At 39.4% G+C, this 25,263-nt stretch overlaps 1 protein-coding gene across 1 annotated transcript; it reads right to left on the bottom strand.

Annotated features, from left to right (window-relative positions):
• Positions 1-724: 724 nt before the first annotated feature.
• sar1b (secretion associated, Ras related GTPase 1B) lies at positions 725-24,496 on the bottom strand. Its single transcript, NM_001015871.1, is given in 7 exon segments — positions 725-2,740; positions 5,846-5,977; positions 8,106-8,209; positions 10,968-11,033; positions 12,302-12,421; positions 14,757-14,832; positions 24,354-24,496. Coding segments are annotated over 6 exon segments (597 nt in total). The 5' UTR covers positions 14,815-14,832; positions 24,354-24,496; the 3' UTR covers positions 725-2,623.
• Between the last annotated feature and the right edge of the window lie 767 nt (positions 24,497-25,263).

The raw sequence follows: 25,263 nt of genomic DNA, 5'->3' as shown, positions 1-25,263 counted from the left end.
CTAGTTTTTTTTAGAGAGAATGGGGAAAAATGAGGCTCATTGCCACCAACTTGTGTATGTGCCTGCTAGATGTGACAAGCACAGTGCAAGCAGACAGGGAGAAGGCTGCACTCACTGGGCCCCTCCAACGATTTTCTTTGCAGGGGGGCCCGGTGACAGCTTGTTACGCCACTGATTGCCACCTTGTCTGAAACAAAGTGGACTGCGCCTTGAATAATGTTTGCTTAGCCTGACTTGACCCATGTACCCACAGCTTACTACTTTATATAGCATGGTATACCACGGTATGGTACTTTATATTCCATGGTATATGTACCAGGATATTCATTGAAGTCTTGGCAGTATCTTCCCAGATTGTGGACCATCATTTGCATCAATCTTTATATTTCAGATCAATATTTACTTATAAAGGGACTAAAAATTAAACTCAAGCTACATGGAAATTCTAAACAGGACTTCCCAAGGTATTCTAAAGTTATAGAAATCCTCCCCCCAGCCGTGAGTGGGCCGCTAGCAGGGGGCGTGGAGGGGTGGCTATGTGCCGGGACCCTCCAAAAAATTTTTCTGGGGGGTTGGTGCAATGTAGTTACACCGCTGCATTATATAGTAAATATTACTACTGCTACTAATATTTAAATACAATGAATGAAAAAATATTCTTTTCTGTTCAATTTTGATGTTTTTGCCACAAAATTTGCAACGTAGTAATGACAAATGTAACAGCTTAAAGAGATCCAGCCTTTGTAGTTTATTGCTTAGAATATTTAAAATAAAATCATTTTATGCATGCAAAATATATGTAATAAAATATACATTTCTTTTCTCTGTGAACATATTTCCCAGAAGCCCTGGGATTCATAAATGCCTATAACAGTATAAAATTCTATGTTATCTATGTTGTCAGTTAATTATGAAACTATAGCAACCAATGAAATAGGTTCCTTGCCATAATGTGTCATCTTTAATATGCATAATAACAAATAACTGTTGTGTATATCCATTATTCACTTCACCAGTAAAGTAAACAAATAGTACGGTAGAAGAATTATTAGCAATCCCCCAATGTTTAGCCACTTTCAATACATTGCAAAGAGCTTCTTTACTCTTGTACAAATGTGCAAAATGTTGGAATAAAAAATATAGGTGCTGCCCTTGATCTGCCCCAACCATGTCCAGTTACACCCCAACCTACCAGAATCCCTGTCTTTTGGGGTCAGTGATCCTGGAATGCAGTAATTTGCACAGTCCGTGTCTGGTATTTTCAGGTATTTTGTTTATCGAGTGTCAAAAGGTTTAGAGGACAAATAATATGATAAAAAGTAAAAATCTTTATATGTAGTGTACAGGTATCGGAATCCCATTATCCAGATAGTTCTGAATTACAGAAAGGCCATCTCCCATAGATTCCATTTTAATCAAATAATTCACATTTTTAAAAATGATTCCCATTTCTCTGTAATAATAAAACAGTACCTGTACTTGATCCCAACTAAGATATAATTACCCCTTATTGGGGGCAGAACAGCCCTATTGGGTTTATTTAATGGTTAAATGATTCCCTTTTCTCTGTAATAATAAAACAGTACCTGTACTTGATCCCAACTAAGATATAATTACCCCTTATTGGGGGCAGAACAGCCCTATTGGGTTTAATTACTGTTTAAATAATGTTTTTAGCAGACTTAAGGTAGGAGATCCGAATTATGGAAAACCCCAGGTCCCGAGCATTCTGGATAATGGGTCCCATACCTGTACTCACTGTAATTTCTAGGTGTGAATGAATAAATAAATAAGCTAACTTTTGTAGGATTCTTTGCCCCAAGTCAATAATATTTACTATTCTTGAAATATCTACTGTTCTACTTCATTAGACTGGAGCCTAAATGGACATTGCATTGTTAGGGATGTTTGTTACTGGTTAATAATTCTAGTACCCACTAATGGCAAGCAGTTTTCCTTTTTGCTTCATTCGTTCATGTAAAACTCCATTATATACACGCACCTATGAATAGAGTTCATATAGGAGCCCTATAGGGTGACGAGCTGCTGATCCACTTGTGGGCTTATTTATCAATTTGTTTGCATATGAAAACAAACTCAAAAAAATCTAAATTGAATTGAAAAAATTACTTCTACATAAACTCCCAAGCTCTTAGCTGCTGAGGTTTAATATTCACGTTTTTGGATTGTTTGCACCTAATATACAATTTTTAGAAACAAATGATCTGTGAAGCAAAGTTTGCTATAAAGTTAAGGTGGGACATTTTTGAAGGACACATTGGCCAAAAAGTGGGTTTTGTTTTAAATGATGATGTAAAGTACATTAATATAATATAATCTGTGTAATGCCAGCGGAAATGCTAACATGTATAACAAATAGCGGCTACAAATAGATGCCTTTTGGTTCTTTTATCATGTTTTATAGAATAACTTGGCTCCTGTATTTCTGTGTATGAAAGCAGAGTAACGGGATCTGCAAAGCCCACTGTGTAGATCAGACTCCAAAAATGGCGGCAGTTTTTCTGTATGAACCTGCAGCGCTGCCTTGCTGAAAATAAGTCAATCACGAGTTATAGATCCAGGACAGTTAAATAAATGGTGGGATTTAATATACAGCTTGTCATCAATAAATATATTGTGATAACCATCGGAAGCCTTCCCCATAGCCTTGTCTCTTCAGAATGCTGCACATGAAGACTTCCAGAGGTCTGTTTGCCAGCTGCTTCTGTGGCACTTTCCCCTAAAATGAGGGAATTAAGGAACAGTGATAGTCATATAGCAATGCAGTCAGGTCTCTAAACTCATTCTCTTATAACTGTAATCAAGCATGCAATAACTGCTGTAAGCCACAAGCAACCCTGGATTTACAGTTGCTGAGCCCCCTAGGCCACCTTACATTAGGCCCCGCCCCTGCGCCTCCTACACTAGTACACAAGCACAGTACCATCTCCTCTCCACTGCCCCCGTCACTCACACTGCTTCTCTGGTCCCGGAGCACTGACAAATTGTCAGGAATTGAGTTAAACAAATCTCCTGCTCACCTATTTCCCTAGAGCACTAGAAAAAAGCAAATGTGGTTGTGCGGCATTCTGCCCTAGGCCCCCTGCCTTTGTAGCCTTCCCACTATTACTAATACAAATATTTCAAGCAAAAAGTAAAATTATGTATTATTTATTTCAGTGCAATCCATCATGTTTTCTACCCACAGCACAAGTACAGCAATCCAGAGCAAAATTTGATACCAGATAATAAATGCCCACATTTGGGCACAGCTCGCACCCATAATTTATTGGGTATAGGGATGCCACCTGTCCGGTTTTGGTTGTCCGGGGCAAAACCTCCTGGCTGGTTTCCCAAATTAGGAAAACCAGGCAGGACTCCCTAACATTGCCTGATATAGCCCCGCCCCATGGTGTCATGGCCCCGCCTCTTCCCCTCCCTGTGACACTATGGCTCGCCTCTTCCCTGCCCCCATGATGTCACTGTCACCCCCTGCCCAGCTAAGAAAGCCAGCAGAGGTGGCAACCCCGATTTGGTAGCAATTATAGCCCATTGCTTGTGTGCTATTTCATTGGTACAATATTTAGCGTGACACACTCCCTTGTGCCTCTGCACTTTGCCCCCCCCCCATTCTACACACATTTTAGCACAAAGTGCTGCACCTGTAATTAGTTAATGAGCAGTATAAACTTCAGGATCAATGAAGAATGTCGGTTTCTCTCATTTGCTAAATAACATTGCCAGCATGGGTAAATCATCTGTATTCTTCTATGAAGTGCAGTGTTTCTTAAGCTTTTCATGGGACTAAGATTTGACTCTAGAAATCATAAGTCCAAGAACTGAATGAACCTCATCATACTAAAACATATCTTTTGTAAGAAAGCTCATTGTGTTATCGGAGACCCTTCCAATGTTGGGTCCTGACCCATAGGTTAAGAACCCATGATGGTAGTGGTGTAATGTTGATTTTTTTTGTGCACATAGACTAAGGGGCACATTTACTAACCCACGAATGGGCCGAATGCGTCCGATTGCGTTTTTTTTCGTAATGATCGGTGATTTTGCGATTTTTTCGTATTTTTGCGATTTTTTTCGGCGTCTTTACGATTTTTGCGAAAAAATGCAAGTTTTTCGTAGCCATTACGAAAGTTGCGCAAAGTCGCGATTTTTTCGTAGCCTTAAAACTTGCGCGCAAAGTCGCGCCTTTTTCGGAGCGTTAAAACTTAAAAGGCGCGACGTTTCGCGCAAGTTTTAAGGCTACGAAAAAATCGCGACTTTGCGCAACTTTCGTAATGGCTACGAAAAACTCGCGTTTTTTCGCAAAAATCGTAAAGACGCCGAAAAAATCGCAAAAAATACGAAAAAATCGCAAAATTACCGAAAAAGTCGCAAAATGTTCGTTTCCAATCGGAATTTTTCCAATTCGGATTCGAAATCGTGTCTTAGTAAATCAGCCTAATCAGCCAATCATCTAAATTTTAACTACACACTGCATTGGTATTGTCACAGTACTGTTCTCACATAGTGCTATTAATATACTTGTGTATATTAATAGCCTCAACTAAATAGCCTCAATTGAGTATACTACCTATGACTATATGAGTGTAAATGTTGGCTTGTCTACACAAGCACCCTATGCATTATGTTGTCTACACATCTATGGATGCTATGGATTTCTCCCAATGTTACATGGTATGCAGGCCAGGACATGGTATGCAGTCCAGTGGATTCTGGCAAATGCCAGAAGGGCTGCTGTAAGATGCCATAGACAGTCACTATTTAGCTGACTGGTGGGGGCTGTCTGGACTTGATTGTATGCACACTGCAAGCTGCTACATTGTCTATTTAATTTGTCTGGTGGAATGTAATTTCATAACAGTATATCGGTGAAACAAAAACATTGATTAGATGAAGCTGCTCTGACATTCCAAACCTCTGAAATTGGGGTTATATTGTGAACCTCAACAGGTTACAGTAGATACTGTGCTGTACTATTGAGCTCCAAAAAGAGTGAAATTGACCTGCTACTGGGACCAAATCAACACTTACCCTAGCTGTGGGTCTAGTTTCCAGGGAATTGTAATTGTAGATACTACTGAGTATCAGGTTTTTGTTTAGTTTATTATCCATATGTTCAATGTAAATGGCCATTTATTGCTATGGAATATGTTGGTGCTTAAATTATTATTATTGTTATTATTATTAAATAATAACTAGAAAGAAAACACTTCAGGCTTCAAAACTAGTTTGTACATTGGATCAGATCACCGCCTACCCTAGCCGTGGTTTTAAAGGGGCAAAGATCACCTTTAAATGAACCTTTAATATAATGTAGAGATATAGAGAATATAGTCATATTTGAAGACAATTTGCAATTGGGCTTTATTTTAAATAGGAGAGGGTCTGAACAGAAAGATAAATTATAAAAAGTAAATATATAAATGTTGCCCTTACAAAGCTATAGCTCAGTGAAAAGGCAAATAATTAAAAAACAAGCAATTAAAAAGTTGCTAAGAATTGTGCCAACCAATGCAACCCTTACAAACATCCTGTCCTAGAATACTTGGCATATTGATAGATCTCAGCTTGGCCAATGGCAGGGGTGGGCCAGAATATGCATTATTTCACATGTGCCATGGTGTTAGGATGGCAATGTGTATTGTAATTCTGGTTTTTCACACCTTTATAAATATACCCCTTTTGCAAAGGTAAGTTCATATAGCAGCTGCCCACACATCATTCCTGTAAAACCGCCACTTATACAGACATTCAGGTTTTGACTGCAGTGCCAATCAGATTCATATAATAAATAAATGATCTTTAGCTTCAGCAGTAAATATCGTACCTTGCCTGTTGTCTGTCCATAGATTCCAAATAGATGCAGTAACCTCTCTTCACTTATAGCTTCAGGTCGGTCGATCTTGTTGCCAAGAAGCAGGATTGGAACATTGGCTATAGTTTCATCAGCCATTAATGCCTAAAATGTAAACGTGATGGAGAATTCAATATAATAACAAAAAATTAGCAAAAGAATGGTCGGCAACCCATTGTTTTTTTTGGCTGGTGATGATGTTTTTTAAAAGATGTAATTCTCTAAATAAATCAGATTAAACTGTATTAATTCTGTCAGTGTATTTATGTCTAATCGGCCAGCTCTTGTCTGTTCCATTACAGAGTGCTGGATGCATAGTGCAGCCTCCCAGCAGAAATAGTGGAGAGTAATACAGGAAAGGAATTCAGTAGTACATGGGATACAAAAGGAGGTTTAATCTGTATAAAGCAGACGTGTTATTAGTGGGCCATGGTGCAACATTTGATTTATTACCCCTACTCCTAGTGCGGCGTACATTTAAAGTCACACACGGAACAGTAGGGAGAGGTCCCCATTGCATATAGGAGCCCCTAAGTTTGTGCCACCCTGGGCCCGGGCCTGTGTGCCCTCGCTACAAATCCAGGCCTGTCTGTTATACAATTCAGGAAAAGGATTGATTTAAATGTATGCTCTCTGTAACCAAAGTATCTCCATCACAGACACTCTCAAACCTCATTTTTTTACAGTTTATATTTTTTTAAAAATGTAGTTTTGGTGTATACCATGGTGCAGTCTATCTTTGGGACTAGCATCCCTAAACACCTGGCTACTGCCCAGTTGTGCCAGAAACCTAATGCCCTTACTGTAAAACAATTTCAGCTATTTATGGTTATCATGACCACAGCTAAATGCACTATAGCCAAGGCATGAAAAATGAAACAAATTACTGTAGACTCCCTTAAGAATACAATTGATGAAATTATGGTCATGGAAAAAAAGTTCTGTGTCATAACAGATTCCCACAAGAAGTTCCTAAAGATCTGGGAGCCATGGCTTATATATAGATATGGTGCAGATTACCCCATTACTCTTCTCTATACTAACAATGTCTGAGGATAAAATGTAACAAATATTCAGGTTGTGTCCTGTCTAACAGTTATGTAAAATGTGCAGGCAGTGAACTTGAATTTATCTCAATTACATTTGGATAAAATATGAGGGTTTACATCTACTTTATATAAATATATATCATTCTCACACTAATAAAGTATTAAAGTTAGCACACCCAGCACTGTAAAGAAACACTTGAAGTGAAATTACTGTAACCAAACACTAAGTAAATAAAGTCCTCTTATGAAATATAAACAGTTTGCTGCTAAAGAGACAATTTTATTTGGGGATAAGCCTGTCTAAACATTATATAACTGTGGTTGAGATGTCCTATTGTGCACTGAAATGAATTTCTCTTGTCTATCAGAGCTGAGCCCCAGGGGCTGGTTTAGAATGCAACAGTCACTATTTATTGGGCCTATGATGGGGTTTTATGGGCCTTTTTGTACTTAAAATTCCAGGGCCTGTTTTGAATCTCAGTCTATACCTGATGAAAACTAATCCTTCTGTCATGGCTGCCATCATTGGGATACAGGGGGTACGCCATTCAACGGTCCCATGGCAGAGAGAACCCCAAGAGACATAAAGGTGTGATTTCTGGGTTGCAGAGGGGGGCAAGATTTGTGCAGAGTGGCAACCCCAGGCATGGGGCTTTTTCTTCTTCATTGGGGCCTTATTATACTTCCTAAAGGCACAATATTTCCTGTGCCTAAAAGGAACAATTTCAAATCCAACAAGTGGCCTAATAATTTTCGCCCACTCTGAGGGAGAGACCTACTAATTTAGTATTATGATGTACCATGATTACTGATAGCAATACTGACATTATACTGTATGTATAATGTAACTATGCTCTTCAGGTGATGACAATTTAAAAAAATTTATCTAGTGGGGTAAAGAGCCTCAAATGGCACCCTCAACACAGATCTAATACAAGTAAAATAAACTGGGATCACATCCCAATTACCTAATATCCCAATAATACACAATAGGACCCAATCCTACACAATAGGTCCCTATGTGAGAAGACAAGAAGCTTGTGGAAGCTTGCAGCAAGACAATGGCTGCATGGGCAAAGCTAAGACTGTAGCCTGTACTTAGTACATTTAAAGATAAAAAATAAAACTGTACTTGCCCTATAGGTAATGTAGGAATGGATATAGCTTGGAAACAATGTACTTACATCAAGTTCTCTTTTAGATTCCGATAGCCGATCATGATCCGCACAGTCAATAAGAAACACAATGCCATTAATGGCAGGAAGGTAGTTTTTCCACACTCTACGAGCTGCAGAAGTAAAAGAAAAGAAAAAAGAAAAGAACAAACATTACAATCTTAAACATTATTTTGTCCAGAGTATTAAAACCTTACTATCCTTGTGAAAGTCTTCTGAAAAATATACCTTCTTCAATTAGAAAATGCAATCAATGTTTTAACAATGCCATACCTGTCAATGGGGCTACACAAAAGAGCAGATGACTGCAGATCCGCTCTCCTATGCCTCTGTACAAAACACAGGGTGAGTAAAGTGGATGATGTATTCTGTGTGCCCCTGCCCTAAAGCCTAATTTGAGCTTAAGGGCCCTGACAGGCAGGGTGCTTCATGGCCATGTCCAGATGAGAAATCTCCTCAGAGACAATACCCTACAATACCTGTCCCCTTTGGATTCATTTTAATCTCTGTATGGAAAACACATTACATGCAGCAATCCTAGTAATAGCGTAAAAATGTGCTATTCTGCATTTTTGGGCAATAACCCAGCATTGCCATATATTATGTATTTTACAAACAGCAATTTAAACAAATGTGAAGGGGCAGGTATTGTTGGGCACCATATCTGTCAGGGCCCTTAATGGCAACCACCATGGCTTCACAGCAGACAGTTTATATCAAATGCTGTAATTGGTCAGGTATACCAATAAGCTACCAACTCATTTTTTATAAGTTAAAAAAGTTAATATTGGCCCTTGTATGGCCAGCTTTACTTATCCTTTGAACAAAAAAAAAATATGAAAGGATTGCTTTGCCATCAACACAGCTTTATGCTAGCCTAGGTAGAAAGTAGCCCCGCTGTTACAGAAAATAAGCACATCAGGCAAAAATGAAGAACTGTTACCTTAAACAAAGTAAACAATAATAGGTTTCCAAATAACATATCTCTACATTCAAATGTTATTTCTCTACAGTATTACTATTATCTCAGTTGAACTTCCAGTAGTATCTAGTGTGTCTTAGAAATAACTGATATAATTTATTAAAGTTTCTTTGTAACACATTACAACAAATATTCAAGGTTTCGTAAAACTTGTCTTTCCTGTTTCATTTGGACACCAAAATAGGCGACACGTTGACATCTATAACCTAGAAGGGTATTTGTCAGGAGGCAGGAAACTTGGCTTAGGAGGCAATGCAAATAGCCACCCACACTCATTTATTTGCACTCCCACACTGAGAGATTATATAATTATAATAGCTGGAATTCATGTGCCAAGCTGAAGGCTCAGGTTAATGCCACACAGGGCTGATTGTCAGCTTTCGAATAAACGCAGTAGCTCCTCTACTGGCATCAGTCTTCTTCCGTGACTATGCCTATCAGCCTGGGTGCAGGCACACAGACTGGATTTTGGCACCAAAATGCATACTTAAGGTGGCCATACACGGGCCGATTGTAGCTGCCAATATCGGTCCCTTAGACCGATTCGCAGCTTATTGGCCTGAAATCGAGCAGATATCGATCGGGCAGGTTAAAAAATGTATTCGGATTGGGGACCACATCGGCTTGTTGATGCGGTCCCTGAACCAACTGCGCCTATTCCAGCGTTCTAATTCGATTGTTTGGCCCCAGGGCCAAACGACCGAATTATCCTAAATTCACCCAATATCTCCCAACTGTAGGTGGGGGATATCCGGAGAAGGTCCGCTCGCTGTGGCCACCTTAACACATTTCACAGCTGGAATCGATTCTGTGTGCCTACATCCAGGCTGACATAGTGCCAGAAGCCAAAAATCAGCCCTATGTTGCCTCCTGTTGTAGTATTTTATAGGAATTAACCCCCCCTTGAATAGGCCAGAGGAGAGGAAGGATGCTGATAAAGATCAGCAATAAACCTAATTATCACTGATAAATGTATGTGTTATATGAGAATGTCAACATTTATAAATGATTTAAGGTGGCCATACATGTAGCAATAACGATCTTTCCTGCGACCATTGGTTACAGGAAAGATCGTTCCCACCCTCCACTGATGTTTAGGGCTGAATTGTCAGATATGGGGGAAGAAACAATAGAAATTCTACTTCAACCTGCTGATTTAGCCAAAAATGTAGATTTTGCTTGGGCGCCTTCTACGCACCTGATCAAAATCTTTTAACCTGGGCGATCAATGAAACGACCGATATCTGCAGCCTTTGCGATAACGTCTCGTCGAGCCGCCATACACACACAGAATATTGTACGAAACAAGGTTTTGTATGATGATATCGGTGCATGTATGGCTGGCTTTACCCTTTTGTTGTATGAATAGAGTGGGAGAATTTGTAAATACGGATACTCTGCATGTTGGTAAGGAAAATTTAACCTTTAGTTAATATGGTTAGATATGTGTATTTTCTACAGTGAGCATAGATTCTAGAATGCCACCTATTTGTATGCAGTATTTAACTTGTGAAAAGCCTTTTAAATATAAGTGCATTTAACATTTCAGGGTTAGATTATTAAAAAAAGGAACACGTTGCAAATACCACCAAGAAAGCTGCATTTGTTGCTGTAGGGACACTTCTTGTATTCTTAGAACTGAATGCAAAGGGTTCTTTTTATATACGGCACTGCCTGCTGGCAGCTATTCATACACAGTAAAGTGGTGGGCAGCATGTAGCTATCCCTGGCATGCCTAGCTTGCTTGTCATTCGGAATACACAAGTCTGTACTTCCCCCGCCTATGGATATGTGTCTGGAACCAAGGGCAGCAGTGGAAGGGCTCGGTCTAGTGTGTTTTGTGGCCCTTAGCGTCTGGCCCTTTGTAAATGACTTCTTTATTCTCTTACCTTGGGTATGTCCACCAAGATCAAATGTTGTAAATGTCATTCCGGCAATGGTCAGCTCCTCAGATGCTGTATTTTAAAGCAAAGATAAAATGTCATGTGACTGGCATAAATCAACAGGGTTTTGAAAAGAAATGGAATGATTGATTGCTGTTATAAATAACAATAGTATATTTCTCACATTTTTTCTCTGTCTGTACAGAAGAAAGTGCTACAGAAATAAAGATAGACATATTTACGAATACTTCTATAGGAACCAGCCTATTATGTCATTACTTCCTAGCTGTTATTTCTAAACCTTTCTAAGTCTGCTTTCCTTCTAATTACAGTCCAGCCTTACCCAGGCTTTTTTACCAATGTCTATCTTTTTGGGAACATCACCTGACTAACCATCTAACCGCACTGCAAATCCAACTGTATCCTGCTCCCATCACCAAGCACCATGCTAGTGTTAATATAAAAGCTTGATTCGGTCCATTAAACCCTGAAAAGAGGTACAAACAAAGGGCAGATACAATTAGTTTTAAATGAAAGAAATTGCATCATAATAAGAGAGCCTCAAGTGTTTCTTGTCTAATGGGTCGACTATATTATTATCTTTTATTTTATGTAGCACCTACATATTATGCAGCACTTTAAAGAGATTATACATCATTCGCATCAGTCTCTGCCATGTTGGGATTAGAATCTAAGGCAGAGCTGGGCCAATGAGGAAGGATGCCCAAGGCAAGCCCCCAGTATCAAATAGCCCTGCCTCCCCCATTCAGCAACTGCCCCCTCTTGGCAACTATCTCTTAGAGGTAGCAGAGGTACATACCTTGGTTCCTAGCCCCCCCCCCCCCCCACCGCTGTGCCCTAGAGACTTGCCTCTTCTGCCTAGCCCTAGTCCTGGCCCTGTCTCTATCACATTGACATATACTAGGGCCAGTTTTATCTGAAGCCAGTTAACCTCACTGTATGTTTTTACATATAGGAGGAAAATGGAGAACCCAAAGGAAACCCACACAATCAAGTGGAGAACATACAAGCTCCTTGCCTGACTGGCATCAAACCCAGGATCCTAGCAGTGTTAACTCCTACATTGTTATCTGCTCCTTATTCTGTGAGGTGTGAGCCAAGTGCACCTGGAAGGCCATATAATAATTGGCAAGTTATCTACAGTCAAACAACAGGTCTCCTATACTGAAATATACTAAAGGAATGTCTGTAAAACGAACCCCAGCCCTGGGTATCAGTTAAGCGATTATAATCACTGAGGGTTCCTACAATTTGGCACTCCCTAGTGATTAAAACTTTCTTTCTCCTTTAAAAACTGAATACTCAAACTGAATACATACTTGGATGTAGAGTAGGAACATACTGTCCCATCCGCCCATCCTTAAGCATCTGGAGCAGGGTTGTCTTTCCAGCATTATCCAAACCTAGAAATACTAATTTCCCAGTTTTCTTGTATAATCCTTGAAAGTACAAAATGATGAAATGTGATTTAGTATTTACCATAAGAACAAAATCACGTATGAAAATCATGACAATAACATATTAAGAACAGTTATTTTAATCTTAGTTATATTTTCCATATTGTGGGACAGACCCAGAGTGCTCCCATTGCAATGATACAGTCATAGGAGTAGTGGGAGCTCTCCGGCTTCACCTCGCCTGAATAGAAAACATTGGCAAAAAATGATGATGATTTAGGAAAGGAAATAATACTCCGTCACTCTCTTACTTTTTGGGGATATTGTCCCTTGAAAATTGCATATCATCAGATTTGCTAATAGTGACTACTGATCAAAGCAAGTCTTCCTAAGTAAATACAGGTATGGAACCTGTTATCCAGAATGCTCAGGACCTTGGGTTTTCCGGATAAGGGGTCTTTCCTTAATTTTGATCTCCATAACTTAATTCTGCTAAAAATGATTTAAATATTGAATAAACCCAATAGGATTGTTTTGCCTCCGATAAGGATTAATTATACCTTAGTTAAGTACAAGGTACTGGAAATTATTTTAAAAATTAGAATTATTTGCTTATAATGGAGTCTATGGGAGATGGCCTTTCCGTAATTTGGAACTTTCTGGATAATGGGTTTCCGGATAAGGGATCCCATACCTGTACTATAATAATACAGTTATAATAATACAGTACAGATATGGGACCTGTTATCAGGAATGCTCAGGACCTGGGGTTTTCTGGAAGGGAGATCTTTCTTTAATTTGGATCTTTACAGCTTAAGTCTACTAAAAATAATTTGAATATTAAAGGGGTGGTTCACCTTTAAGTTAGTATGGTACAGAATGGTTTATTCTATGCAACTTTTTAAATGGTCTTCATTTTTTATTATTTGTATTGTAAAAAGTTGCAATAACAATGAAACTGTAGCCTCACAAAGCAATAGTTTTCTGGCTGCTGGGGTCAGTGACCCCCTTTTGAAAGCTGCAAAGATTTAGCCTAATGCCAGATGATTTTCGCAAAGCGGAAAAGCCCTTGCTGAAAATACAGCCCTGCGCCTCCTACATGTGCCTGCACCTGAATGAATGGAATACGAGCGTATTGCATTCATTCGGGTGCAGGCATATGTAGGAGGTGTAGGGCTGTATTTTCAGCAAGGGCATTTCCAATGGCCGAAAATATCCGCTCTACGCCTCGTCTGGCATTAGCCTTAGAAGAAGAAGGCAAATAATTAAAAAACTATAAATAATGAAGACTAATTGACCCCAGAAATGGAATGTAAATCCGTCTGGTGTAATTTCCAGTGTTTGATGTGCAAGTGACATCTGCAATTTTTTAGTCGCAACTATGCTGCATCCATTGACTCTGGGCACAAAGACAACCCTGGAGCTATTGCCTGGTCGGAAGGTAGCAGCAGTTCCGGGTTCCCCTGGGTCAATAGGCACAGCAGAGCTTGAGCTGGAGCAGAAAGCAGGAAGGACAAGAACTTTCCATTCCAAAACTTTTTGCAGTAAGTTTGTACTTTCCAGATTATCTATTTATTCAGGCACAGCTTGAAAAAAGGGGTTGTCCCTAAAATCACAAAATTGGGTGGTGGGCCCTGTTTGTTGCTCTGTGTATGTGGCAGCCTTGGTCCATTCATCACGTTTTTTTAATTTGCTAAACAGGAGTGCTTCAGCAGGATTGAACAAGCGCTGCTTGCAGTGTGAATGTAACAAAGCAGGGCCCAATCGGATTAGGACTTCACAATTAGGATGCCAGTGACCAACTGCAGAAAGTAAATTTAGCTTTGCCCACAGGTCCAGTTTCAGTGTTAACAAGCAAAGGAGTAAGTGATTGGAAGGTTCGAAGTAAGCACATATAGATATTTGTGGCTGTACTTTTTGGGCAGAGATGTTATATTTGGACATTTTTTAGCACTGAAATGGATGTTTCTCTGAGCATCCCCTTAACAAACTCTCAAATAACTTCTGCTACACATACATCAGAATTGGAATACTGAAGTTAAAGTTTATGCTTTCCTTCAATTTATTTGCAGCATACAAGGCAAACATTCATTCAAACAATGGCCTGGCTTTAGAACAAGTTGTTTTATGGGTATTTTTATATTCATGTGATCTGCAATACCGTTTCCCATAAACCTCAAGTCTTAGCATTGCTGGGGATAATACAGGAATAACCAGGAACATGTCAATTACCAGGATGGCTTAACAGAAAGGAGTAAATAGAATCTTGTTAATAGTAACCCAACATGTACAGTTAAACTTCACCATTTAAATGTGTTCCTTGTTATAACTTGCACGCACAATTACATTTTACACACACAATTACATTTAACCTTACCTAAAAATTGAAGGACACCACTAAAACCACTGGAGATCCAACTAAACAGGAAGGACATGTTCAGAAATCAGTGAAGCTGAAAGAAAGAACAATCCAGATATGTGAGGTTCAAGTTCTGAGGTCACTCAAGAAGAGAAAACATTTTAATACATGGGCAATGAACCCAAATGTCTTTAGATATTGTCTACACAGCTATGAGCTGGATACAGAAAGAATAATGTCATTAATGGACTCCATGTTATTTCTCTACTTTCTAAACTCCCCCATTAGAGGCCAATGTGAGGAAGCATTCATTACCTTTCAAGCACTGACAGTTGTCATTTTCATACAATTACTGTAGTATCTCAGGGCTGTGCAGTTTTACGCTAAATGGGGTACCAGCCCACGGTCTCAGGTAAGCAATTTTAATCACTGGGGGGAGCCTAAAAATTTGCTTAACAGTAATTATGACTTTCTATTTTCTTTATTTTTGTAGATTCAAGATTTGGTAATCCAAATTATGGAAAGACCCTTTATACTAACCTTTAAAAACCCCAGGTACCAACCATTCTGGCTAACAGTTCCCATACTTTAACTATCAGAGGTACAATAAATGGCTGATCATATCAACAGACATATATATTAGTTTTGCAATCTTTGTATGTTAAGATCATTCCACATGTGGCTACTTGATATCTGAACCTGAATAATGGATTAGGACTTTAGGGCTGTATTTCGTTCTGCACTGCCCATGGCACTATATTGTAACCCAGTTCTGTTCAAGTGTCCTGTGGCAAGTTGTAGAGTTTTTGTTAAAGCATTTTTTTAAACATAGGCTCCCCTTCCCTAAAGTTGCTACCCTAGCCAAGGCCCCTCAGGTGCCTATTTAGAAAATATGTCATACTTTTATTTTATTACTTCTTTTTAGTATTGTTATTATGCACAATAATAACAAATAAATAGTCTTCTTTAATACTTTAAAAGGAAAGAAGCTGTAAGTAGCGATCAACAAGAAGTTCACATTTGCTTATTGTAAAGGAGGCCATACACGGGCCGATTCTAGCTGCCGATATCAGTCCCTTAGACCGGCAGCTAATCGGCCCATGTAGGGGCACTAACGACGGGTCTGCCCGACCAATATCTGGCCTGAAATCAGCCAGATATTGATCGGACAGGTTAAAAAATGTAGTCGGATCAGGGACCGCATCGGCTCGTTGATGCGGTCCCTGATCCAACTTCGCCTATACACGTTGTTCTAATTCGATTGTTTGGCCCCAGGGCCAAACAACCAAATTAGCCTGGATTCGCCCGATATTGCCCACCCGTAGGTGGAGGATATCAGGAGAAGATCCGCTCGCTTGGCGATGAGGTGTATGGCCACCTTAAGTTCAATAAATATTGCAAATTGTCATGGAGAGTGTATGTTGATATAATCATTGATTGCAATGTGTCGGTGTTTTGTGAAATAAGTTAGCCTTTGCTTCTGAAAAAGAAAGAAAGCAATAGGGCCATGATTAAACACAAGATGAAACAGGTTTCACATTTATATATATCTACATATACCTTTACTTAAAGAGCCTTCTGTCACTAGGAAATAACTTTCAGTTTTGTGTTGGGAAAGTGACACATTATTAAGAGAAATTAAGATCATGCTACTGTCATTTCCAAGACAAAACAGCAAATGAAAGCCTTTCCCTTTTCAAGCCACATCACAAATTAACATTTAAAACTGGAGCAAGCAGTAAAGCCCTTTAAACTGGTTGGGTATGAAATTGCAGGCAAGGCGCATTTGTAAGCAAAGGTCAAGAATGCTCAAACTGTTCACGTCAGCGGTTTGGAATATTGCAAAACCCTGATCCTAGCGTGCCTATTGGTGACAAAGGCCCAGAGGCATGGAGGTGACGCAGCAGGAGAGTCAGGTTACAAAGTGAAAGCCAGTGGCGTGTGAGGTGACTCCTACTGAAGAGAGAGCACTTATCCACTCAGCACTGCCTCCAAGCACTAGAATAAAGCACAACAATGCCCCAAACTGTTAGTCTGCAAGTGGACTGTAAATGCTGCGGGTTATTTATCTATACTTGAGCTGCAATGGGAAAAAATGACAGCAGAATTTCCCATGAATTGAGATCGGGTCAGATCTTTGCTTTTGTTTTCTAACTTGTAGGTGACGGTTCAAATCTAAAGGTGGCCACACACGTGGCGATTTTCGATCTTTCGTGCGAACATCGGTCGTGCGAAAGATCGTTCAATCCGCCACTAACGTTCAGGGCTGAAACGGCAGATAAGGAGGTAGAAACAATAGGATTTCTACCTTCTTCTGCCGATTCTGCCCTGACGGCAGATTTTGCTCAGGCGCCTTCTATGGCGCCCAATCAAAATCTTTTAACCTGGCCGATCGGCGAGTCGACCGATATCAGCAGCCTCCTGCCATATCGGTCGACTCGCCGACATGCCATACACACACCGAATATCGTACGAAACGAGGTTTCGTACAATATTATCGGTGCATGTATGGCCAGATTAATTGCTGATTGGTTGCAACATCACCAGTGATATTGGATTACACACTATTATAAATACTAAAAAAAACACTACTATTTATCAACACTGGGGAAATGTGTCCATGGGCAGTAACCCATGGCGACCAATCAAATAGTTGCATTCATTGTTCCACCTGCAGCTGGCTAAAAAAGCCAATCGCTGATTGGTTGCTATGGGTTAATGCCCACGCACAAATTTGCCCAGTGTTGATAAATGAGCCCCACTGGATCCAGCGGCCATGGATATGCTTACATTGTTAGATATATTTATTGTTGATGTTTGTAGGCTTTAAAGTTGAAATACAAAAAAGTTTTTTTTAGATTAGGTTTAAACTGGTGATGCCTCTATATTTACAGAATGCCAGTCTATAGTTTGGGTTAATCAGAACCATCCTTTACACCATATTTGCTTCATTCTTCAAGAACTTTTACAATATATGAAGATTTTTATACAGCTGTGACTTGATGTCACATTTAATACCAGTGTTATACAGATGATCCCCCATATGTAATAAAAGGCACTAAGTTTGCCTAGGAGCAGTAACCCATAGCAACCAATAAATGTTTGCTTTTAAACAGGTGACCAATAAATGCTTGCTGCTGATTGGTTGCTATGGGTTACTGCACCTGGGCAAAATTAGTGCTTTTTATTACATAACCTCTTATTTGTTAGACATGGACACTGTGTGCACACATTTAAAAAAATAATAATAATAATAATAATAATATTCTACATTATGGTGTGTTGGTTTATAATTCTTTATATAATTAAATCATATAGATTTTTTTAGCCCAGGGCCAGATGTAAGCCTTTCACTGAGTGTATAACTGGAATGTTAACTGGCACACTTGCTAAAGAATACTGAAGGATAAACTACTATTGTATATTAAATAGACTAACTAAGTAATTGATAATCCAGCCAATTGTATTGCAGCAATGTTGTTGCTGAGATATAGGGGACTGTGATATAAAGTTCAGGACTTCTGCTAAAATGGTTGTGCGGTGCAATATATAATTTAATGTAAGGCTTTGCTTATTGTGTTTGTCTTTGGTTGTGTTATGTAAGCGGTTTCTCTGCAAATGCACAAAACTTTATACATGTGCCTTGTTATGTATACTCTTCTTAAAATATTAATCATTGGGGTTTATTATCCTTCATGGTGACCAGATGTCCTGACAAAATGATGGTAAAGGAGCAGAATTTACTGGATTGCAGATAAAATAGTTACATCCATTAGTTTCTATTCAAGGAGCACTTGTACCTGCTCTGTACCCTTGTTCCTGCTGTACTTGTAGTAATGTATCAGGCAGAGGATGCACACTGGGGTACAGGGAAGCCTTGTACTTATTCCCTGCCTTGAATTCTGAATGCACTTTGCACCCACTTCTATGTGGAATGGTGCACTCACAGTTGTCAAGTGCAAATCTTGCTGCATCATACAGACAGGTGCAAGGCAGCAAAATTAAGAAAACACTGACGCCATTTACAAAGTAATTTGTGCCAATAAAAGCCTCAAGCAACTTGCGGCTAGGGCCAATGCGCCCGTGCAGTCTGCTCTAAAGAATTATGCACAAATGTGTGCATTGATATGAAGGAATCATGGCGTTTCCACCAGCTTTGGTTCCATTAGCGGCTATGTCAATAACCACTAATTACTCACTAGTGCCAAGCAAATAAGAAGCGAATGGCGTTATTAACACTGTGCACATTGGCATGGTGGAAGTGAATATACATGCCTGCTTTTATGTTGGATTCTGGGGAAAAAACATGACAATCTGCATCCATAAATTCCCTGCTTTCGTGAGACTTAAGGTAAATAGGGCTTTAGGTGTGAGTTTTAATGCATTAGTAATGTGCAGAGTAGTCAGCCTCAGGGAACTGAGTCATGATTATGACTACTGCCTGACTATGTCCCTTGTGCCACTCCCTCCACAGGACAGGGTGACTCTTCCAAAATCCTGAAGAGATTAAATGAAGCTTATTAAAGTGCCACTGGCTTGATCCTATAAAAACTAAAATCATTTTAAAGCCTTAGCCTAATGGCATACAATTTTTCTACCAACAATTTTCTACTCACAAAGAATCTGTCCCATATGTTTGCACATCCACAGGGCTGGAATCCACCTGTCACTGAACACAGGGCAGATTTCCATCCGAAAACACTTGTTCATTTTCTGGGCAAAATCTGTCCCATGTGTGCATTGACAGGTGGATTCTAATCCAAAAGGGGCCAAACCTACATTTTCTTCTGGCATATTATTAGCCTTTTTTGTTTTTTAAACAAGTGTTTAGTGGGTCGTAGTTTGCTGAATGAAAACTTGCAGCAGACATTAGGTTTCACATCCCTGTTTTATATAACCTACTCAGCAAATTCTGCTTAATGAAATTCCCCACATAGAGTGTATGCTTTATACATTGATACAATCACAGAATGTGCTTTCTTGGCATTTGGTAGCCATAGCACACAGATTCCACTAACTTGTATTCTTACATTCTTCAAGTTACGAGTACTTTTGTTTTATTGGTCACACTTTACTGCATGACAAATCTAAATGGGGTTCCTTATATAGCTACCTGCTCATTTACAATGGAAGAAGGCCATTGCCAGGCTCCCACATTTTTGCACAGTTACCCAAGATCACTGCATACAAAGTTTTGTAAATGTGACCCCAATGAATTCAGGCTGCCAGGTATTTTCAGGCCCTTTGTGGCCCACGGGAAAGGAGATTTCCTGCAGGTGACAAAGCGTACCATCTGTCATTGCCCTTAGAAGAAAATATTTCACTTTAACCAGATGGTAGGGTTATATAGCTTTAAGGGCACTGGCATCTATAGCCGACATGGCTCAGCGTGTCAGATGCCAATTATAAGTCTCCACATTTCAATGTTTAGGTATAAAAAATACACAACAATCACAACCTATATAAGACTCTTAACTTAGACCCAGTTATGGATACCATGACTACTACCATGAATACCACTCGACTTAAAGTGGCCATACACAGGCAGATTTGAGCTGCCCCTTCAGACTGTTTCTGCAGCTTATCTGCCCGTGTATGGGGCCTTCCAACAGGTCTCCCTGACCAACATCAGGCCAAATATCATCCAGATGTTGATGGGGCAGACTTGATTTTACTCTCGGATCTAGGACCACATCGGCTCATTGATCTCAGTACTATGTAAAAACCTAACACAAACCCTCCCTACCCCCTTTAAAGGGGCAGTTCAATCCACTGTACAGCGCTGTGGAACATTTTGGCTCTTTATATATATATATGTAAATAATAAATGGAAAATGATACTTCCAGCTCCTTTACAAGCTGAATGTAAGAGGCTACAGATAAGAGATAAGAGACTGCAGATAACACTGACACAAATATACAAATATACCCTATAGAACAAAGAGGCCATAATCCAACAACACTGCTATAGGTGCAACTCAGAGAATGCTAGATGTATATTTAATATTTAGCAATGTGAATTATTTACAGATATTAGTCATCAGTTATTAAGATTCTAGCTCACATGGCATTGCCCAACATATAGGTGTAGGATAATGCCCTACAATAGGTCTGGTTATCTTGTACCCTCCAGTGCTGCAAGAATTAAATACAGATTAATCGGATTGTTTTAGTTCCAATAAGGATGAGTTATATCTTAGCTGGGATCAAGTACAAGTACATTACCCAGAATGCAGTGTTTCCCCCACAATTTCCAGTATAACTGTGGCCACAAGCTGGAGTTGCATCTGACATAATTGCACCAGATGGTGGGTTCCCTATGTAAATAGGCGCACTTGTACACGATTTGGAACAGAATGTGGGATGGACACATTGGCACTGAGCGAAACGGGAGGAAATTGCGAGGTGTGTCTTTAGACTAGCACTAAGTCATGCAATGGTTGCATCCATTTTTGTGCACTCACAATAGTATTTGTAAATAAGCTCTTGCAAAGTAGGTAACTCGATAAGATCACATAGGTCATACCTTCTCTTCCAAACAAACTTCAGTCAAGTCCATAGGAACAGTAACCATGTTTATACCAATAAAGAAGGACACACCATAAAAAAGGAAGCAGAAGAGACAGGGATAGAGATGTACTAAAAGTGGGAGTGAAAAGGAGTAGGAGTTAAAAAGTCCTTGAAGATAACTTAAACTGATTGTTTGGGAGATAATACAAAACCATATGTAAGAAGCATAAATTGCAGAACATCAAGTGTGAAATTAGAGCTCACTAAATGAAAACTCACCCACTTTCTATTCATTTCTATAGGATTTTTAGAAGCGTATTTATCAATGGGTGAAAGTTAGAGTTTGCCATTTTATAAATACAAATTCTATAGTAATAAATAGAAAGTGGGTAGGTTTTTCTTTAATGTTCCATAAACATTAAAATATAAGGAAATTAGCTGAAAAAGCTGATTCATTTATTGTTCATAAAGCTGCATGTATGAAGTGAAGCTGCTTTATTTATATATTATATACATATTTCCCTTTAACTGAAATGTAACACTGCAAAATATGTTTCTTGCCAACCTTGGGCATAGCACTGACTGATCTAGCCATTCCGAATGTCATATATGACGCTGCATGCATTGGACTTTGTCTGTATTAGGTACAACATCTAAGAAATCAGTCATGTTTCAAAGTCTATAAAGACATGAACATTGAATTATTAAAACAAGTGATAAAGTTTTTAAAAACTAGGTAAAAGGTGAGGAACCTAATTAGCAGTGTAAATTGTTAATTTAATATCATTTTGTAGGCATCATTGGTAGCATGGTGCAACATGCAGAAAACAAGAGCAAATCACCATATTTGTTGGACTTTGCACCTTGCCCCACAGTGAGCACTAACAGGGACAAGCATCTCTGCCTCCCAATGAATGCCTGGATGTGTAGGCATTTCAGACACACAAGCTAGGGCTCCCTATGTAGGCTTGCACAGGGCTTTCTTTATCCTTGAAAGTCTTATTAGCCAATAAGAGGTCATTAGTTAGTAGGGTTAGAGCAGTTAGATCACATCTACTGCCCGACTTCCTACTTACTTTATCATAAGAAGCAATCAAATTTATCTATCATGACTTCATAATCCTACTGATTGCTGATCATAATGCTATTCTCCGGAACATAATCTTGTATGGGACTCCTTAACAAACTTTTGAAATGACTTCAGACGTCAGACCTAAAGACCTATAATTGCCAGGCTGAGATCTTACTCATTTTCTAATTTTTATAGGTTTACAATCTCATATTCACTGGTACCATGCCAAATGAAAGGGAGTGGAAGAAAATCAGAAAAAGTGGCCTAGGCTTAACCATTTATGTGCCATATCCTGTGTCAGCAGCTGACAATTTGTTTTGAGCTGAGCCATATGTACCTGTGCAGAGCAGGTTGTGTAACTGACATCTCTATAGTGTACATTAGGGAAAATAACAGCTTAAGCTCATTTGCTTTTTCAGAATGCCCATTACCCCAAATATCTCCATTTTTAATGGAGCCACACCCTCAACCCACATTTCAGTGGCATCAATAAGGCCCCTACAGACCCCGCAATGTGGGGGGGTCCCGAGTCCTGAAGGGCCCCACTGCCACCGGGATCTGAGGGGCCTACAAGCGCCTGCCACCGCCACTGCTTCCAAGTCACCGCCATGTGACGTCACGCCATGTGCTAATATAAATGTTGGGGGCATCAGAAGTTCTTCGTAGGGGGGCCCTGAAAGTTCCTCTGCAGGGGGGCCCTACAAACACTGCCACATATTATGACCCATTTGTCCCCAACATTATATGACACAGTTGTCCCGACAACATACTTTATATACACAGTGGTTGCAGTATAGTGACCCTAGCATTTTGTGCTACTGTGGTCTCTGTAATTTATAAGACTGGCTCCAGCACACAATAGTCCTAACATTTAATGGCACAATGACCCCAGAATTTTATGGCACAATCACCCTAGTAACATAAGACACAGTGACCCTACATTTTATGACACAGATACCATTGCAGCCCCAGCATTACATGATGGTGACATGACAATTGTGTCAACAACATACACAGTGACCATAGCATTCCATGACACAGTAGCCCTACAGTATTTTATGCAGTTACCCCAGCAATATTCATAAGCAGTTTATGAGGGGAGTGCCATGCTTAGAAAGTGGCAGGAAGATGTTACTGGAATAATAGTTTGTCTCTTTTCCTCGGGGCAGATTTCATCCAGGCAAATGGTGTGGCCCTCCAGAACCATGAATCCTAGGTGACTGCCGTAATTTTCCATAGTATAATCTACCACTGCTCCATAGTATAATCTACCATTGCTCCATAGTAATCACAACAGCAAGTGATAAACTAAAACTTCACAATTTACCATGTCCCTAACTGTAGTGATAAAGCTATGCATGCCCCCCACCCTAAAAAGTCATAATGTACAACATTTCTAGCCTATGTCTTTAGTTAAGCTTTGGTTCTCCTTTAAGCAAGTAAGGCTATTCTTAGTCATGTCAAATTGATTTTTGCTTCATTATGGAACCAGACACTCCCTAATAACAGCTATATTTCCTAAAATGTGCAATAGGTGTTCTTTACCATTTATACACAAACTATTTCATGTTTTCCTTTTTCTACCCAGAAAAGCTCATAGATGGAGCGATTTTATTGACTGTGTTGGTATCTGAAAAGCAAATCTGGGATTGGATTCAGTTCAGTGCTCATTCAAACATTAAGAGGAGCATCTGGTATTCAACCATATCCTAAAATTCTGTATCCAAAGCATCAATATTTATCACAGAATAATCTCTTTGGAGTCTCCTCTTGCCATTTGCCATTCTTACAACTTTGGAAAAAAACACACTAAATGGAAGTGTGGAAAATATCACTCTTCAATGATTCCTAAAGTAATTAACTAAATAATTACACCTGCATGGGATCTCTTGTCTCTCTCCTGGGCACACAGTACCATGTCTGCATGAGTATTTTCTCAGCTATTAGGCCCACAGGTGCCCTCTGTCTGCCATCCCCTTTCCTTCCCCAGTAGGAGGAATAGTAATACAAGTGCTGTACAAAAATGCATTCACCTTGCACCTTGAGAGAGAAGAGGCTGGGGATCCTGTCCTGCAATCCGCTGCAGATGGTTTAGTCTGTCCCCAACACAGATTTCTGGAATTCTGCAGCCTCCTCCCCCATTGCCACAACCTCTGCACGGCACCACTGAACTTACCTTCTGCTGGATCTCTGTGATCTGAACTTAGTACTCTGGGGATTGCCACATGAAGGCAGGGAGGGGGGTCAGTGCTCCTTTATATTTGGGAGGGAATGATTTCTACTTCTTCTGACTCTTAAAGAGATACAGTTATGATTGTAATTAAGTTTAAGTCATCTCTGTTCATAATTGCTGCTCATAATGCATGATCCTGCTTGCTAAACTACGTCCCTGCTTCAGTAGCTGGAGATTTCTTTTGTAAAACATTGCTTTTCTTTGTATTTGCTGAGTATATTTTACAACCCATTCATTTATAAAATGCATTTTTATATAATTAAATGCAGAATTATGACCTGAAAAGAAATCATAATTCAAATTGATTTTTTACTAGTAGCGATCTTATATCATATATAGGGATGCACCGAATCCAGGATTCTGCCTTTTTCAGCACAGAAAATGAAATATGTTTCTGGTATAAATCCCTAAATCATGAATAATATCAATTTTTCTTTTTTGTTTTTGTATTTCAAGCTCTAAATCTTGTTTCAGAAGTGGAAATACACAAAAAACAGATTCTTCTGAAAAAAAAAAACAATATATAGTTTGCCTACCTAAACTAAACCCCACTCCAGTAAATGCTCCTAAAATGAGAGAGCACAGAATTTTTACAAAATGTCTGGCACTGGGTGGAACCGAAATGTCAAATTTTGGGTTATTTTGGGTTATGCCACTGTTAAACGTGACTGCAATTGAGCACAGTTTATTAAAAAGTGATTACAATAAAA

The sequence above is a fragment of the Xenopus tropicalis genome, chromosome 3 (assembly GCF_000004195.4).
Source record: "Xenopus tropicalis strain Nigerian chromosome 3, UCB_Xtro_10.0, whole genome shotgun sequence".
NCBI classification, from domain to species: Eukaryota; Metazoa; Chordata; class Amphibia; order Anura; family Pipidae; genus Xenopus; species Xenopus tropicalis.
Note: the sequence above shows the minus strand (reverse complement) of the source record. Positions and strands in the feature narration are given on the sequence as shown.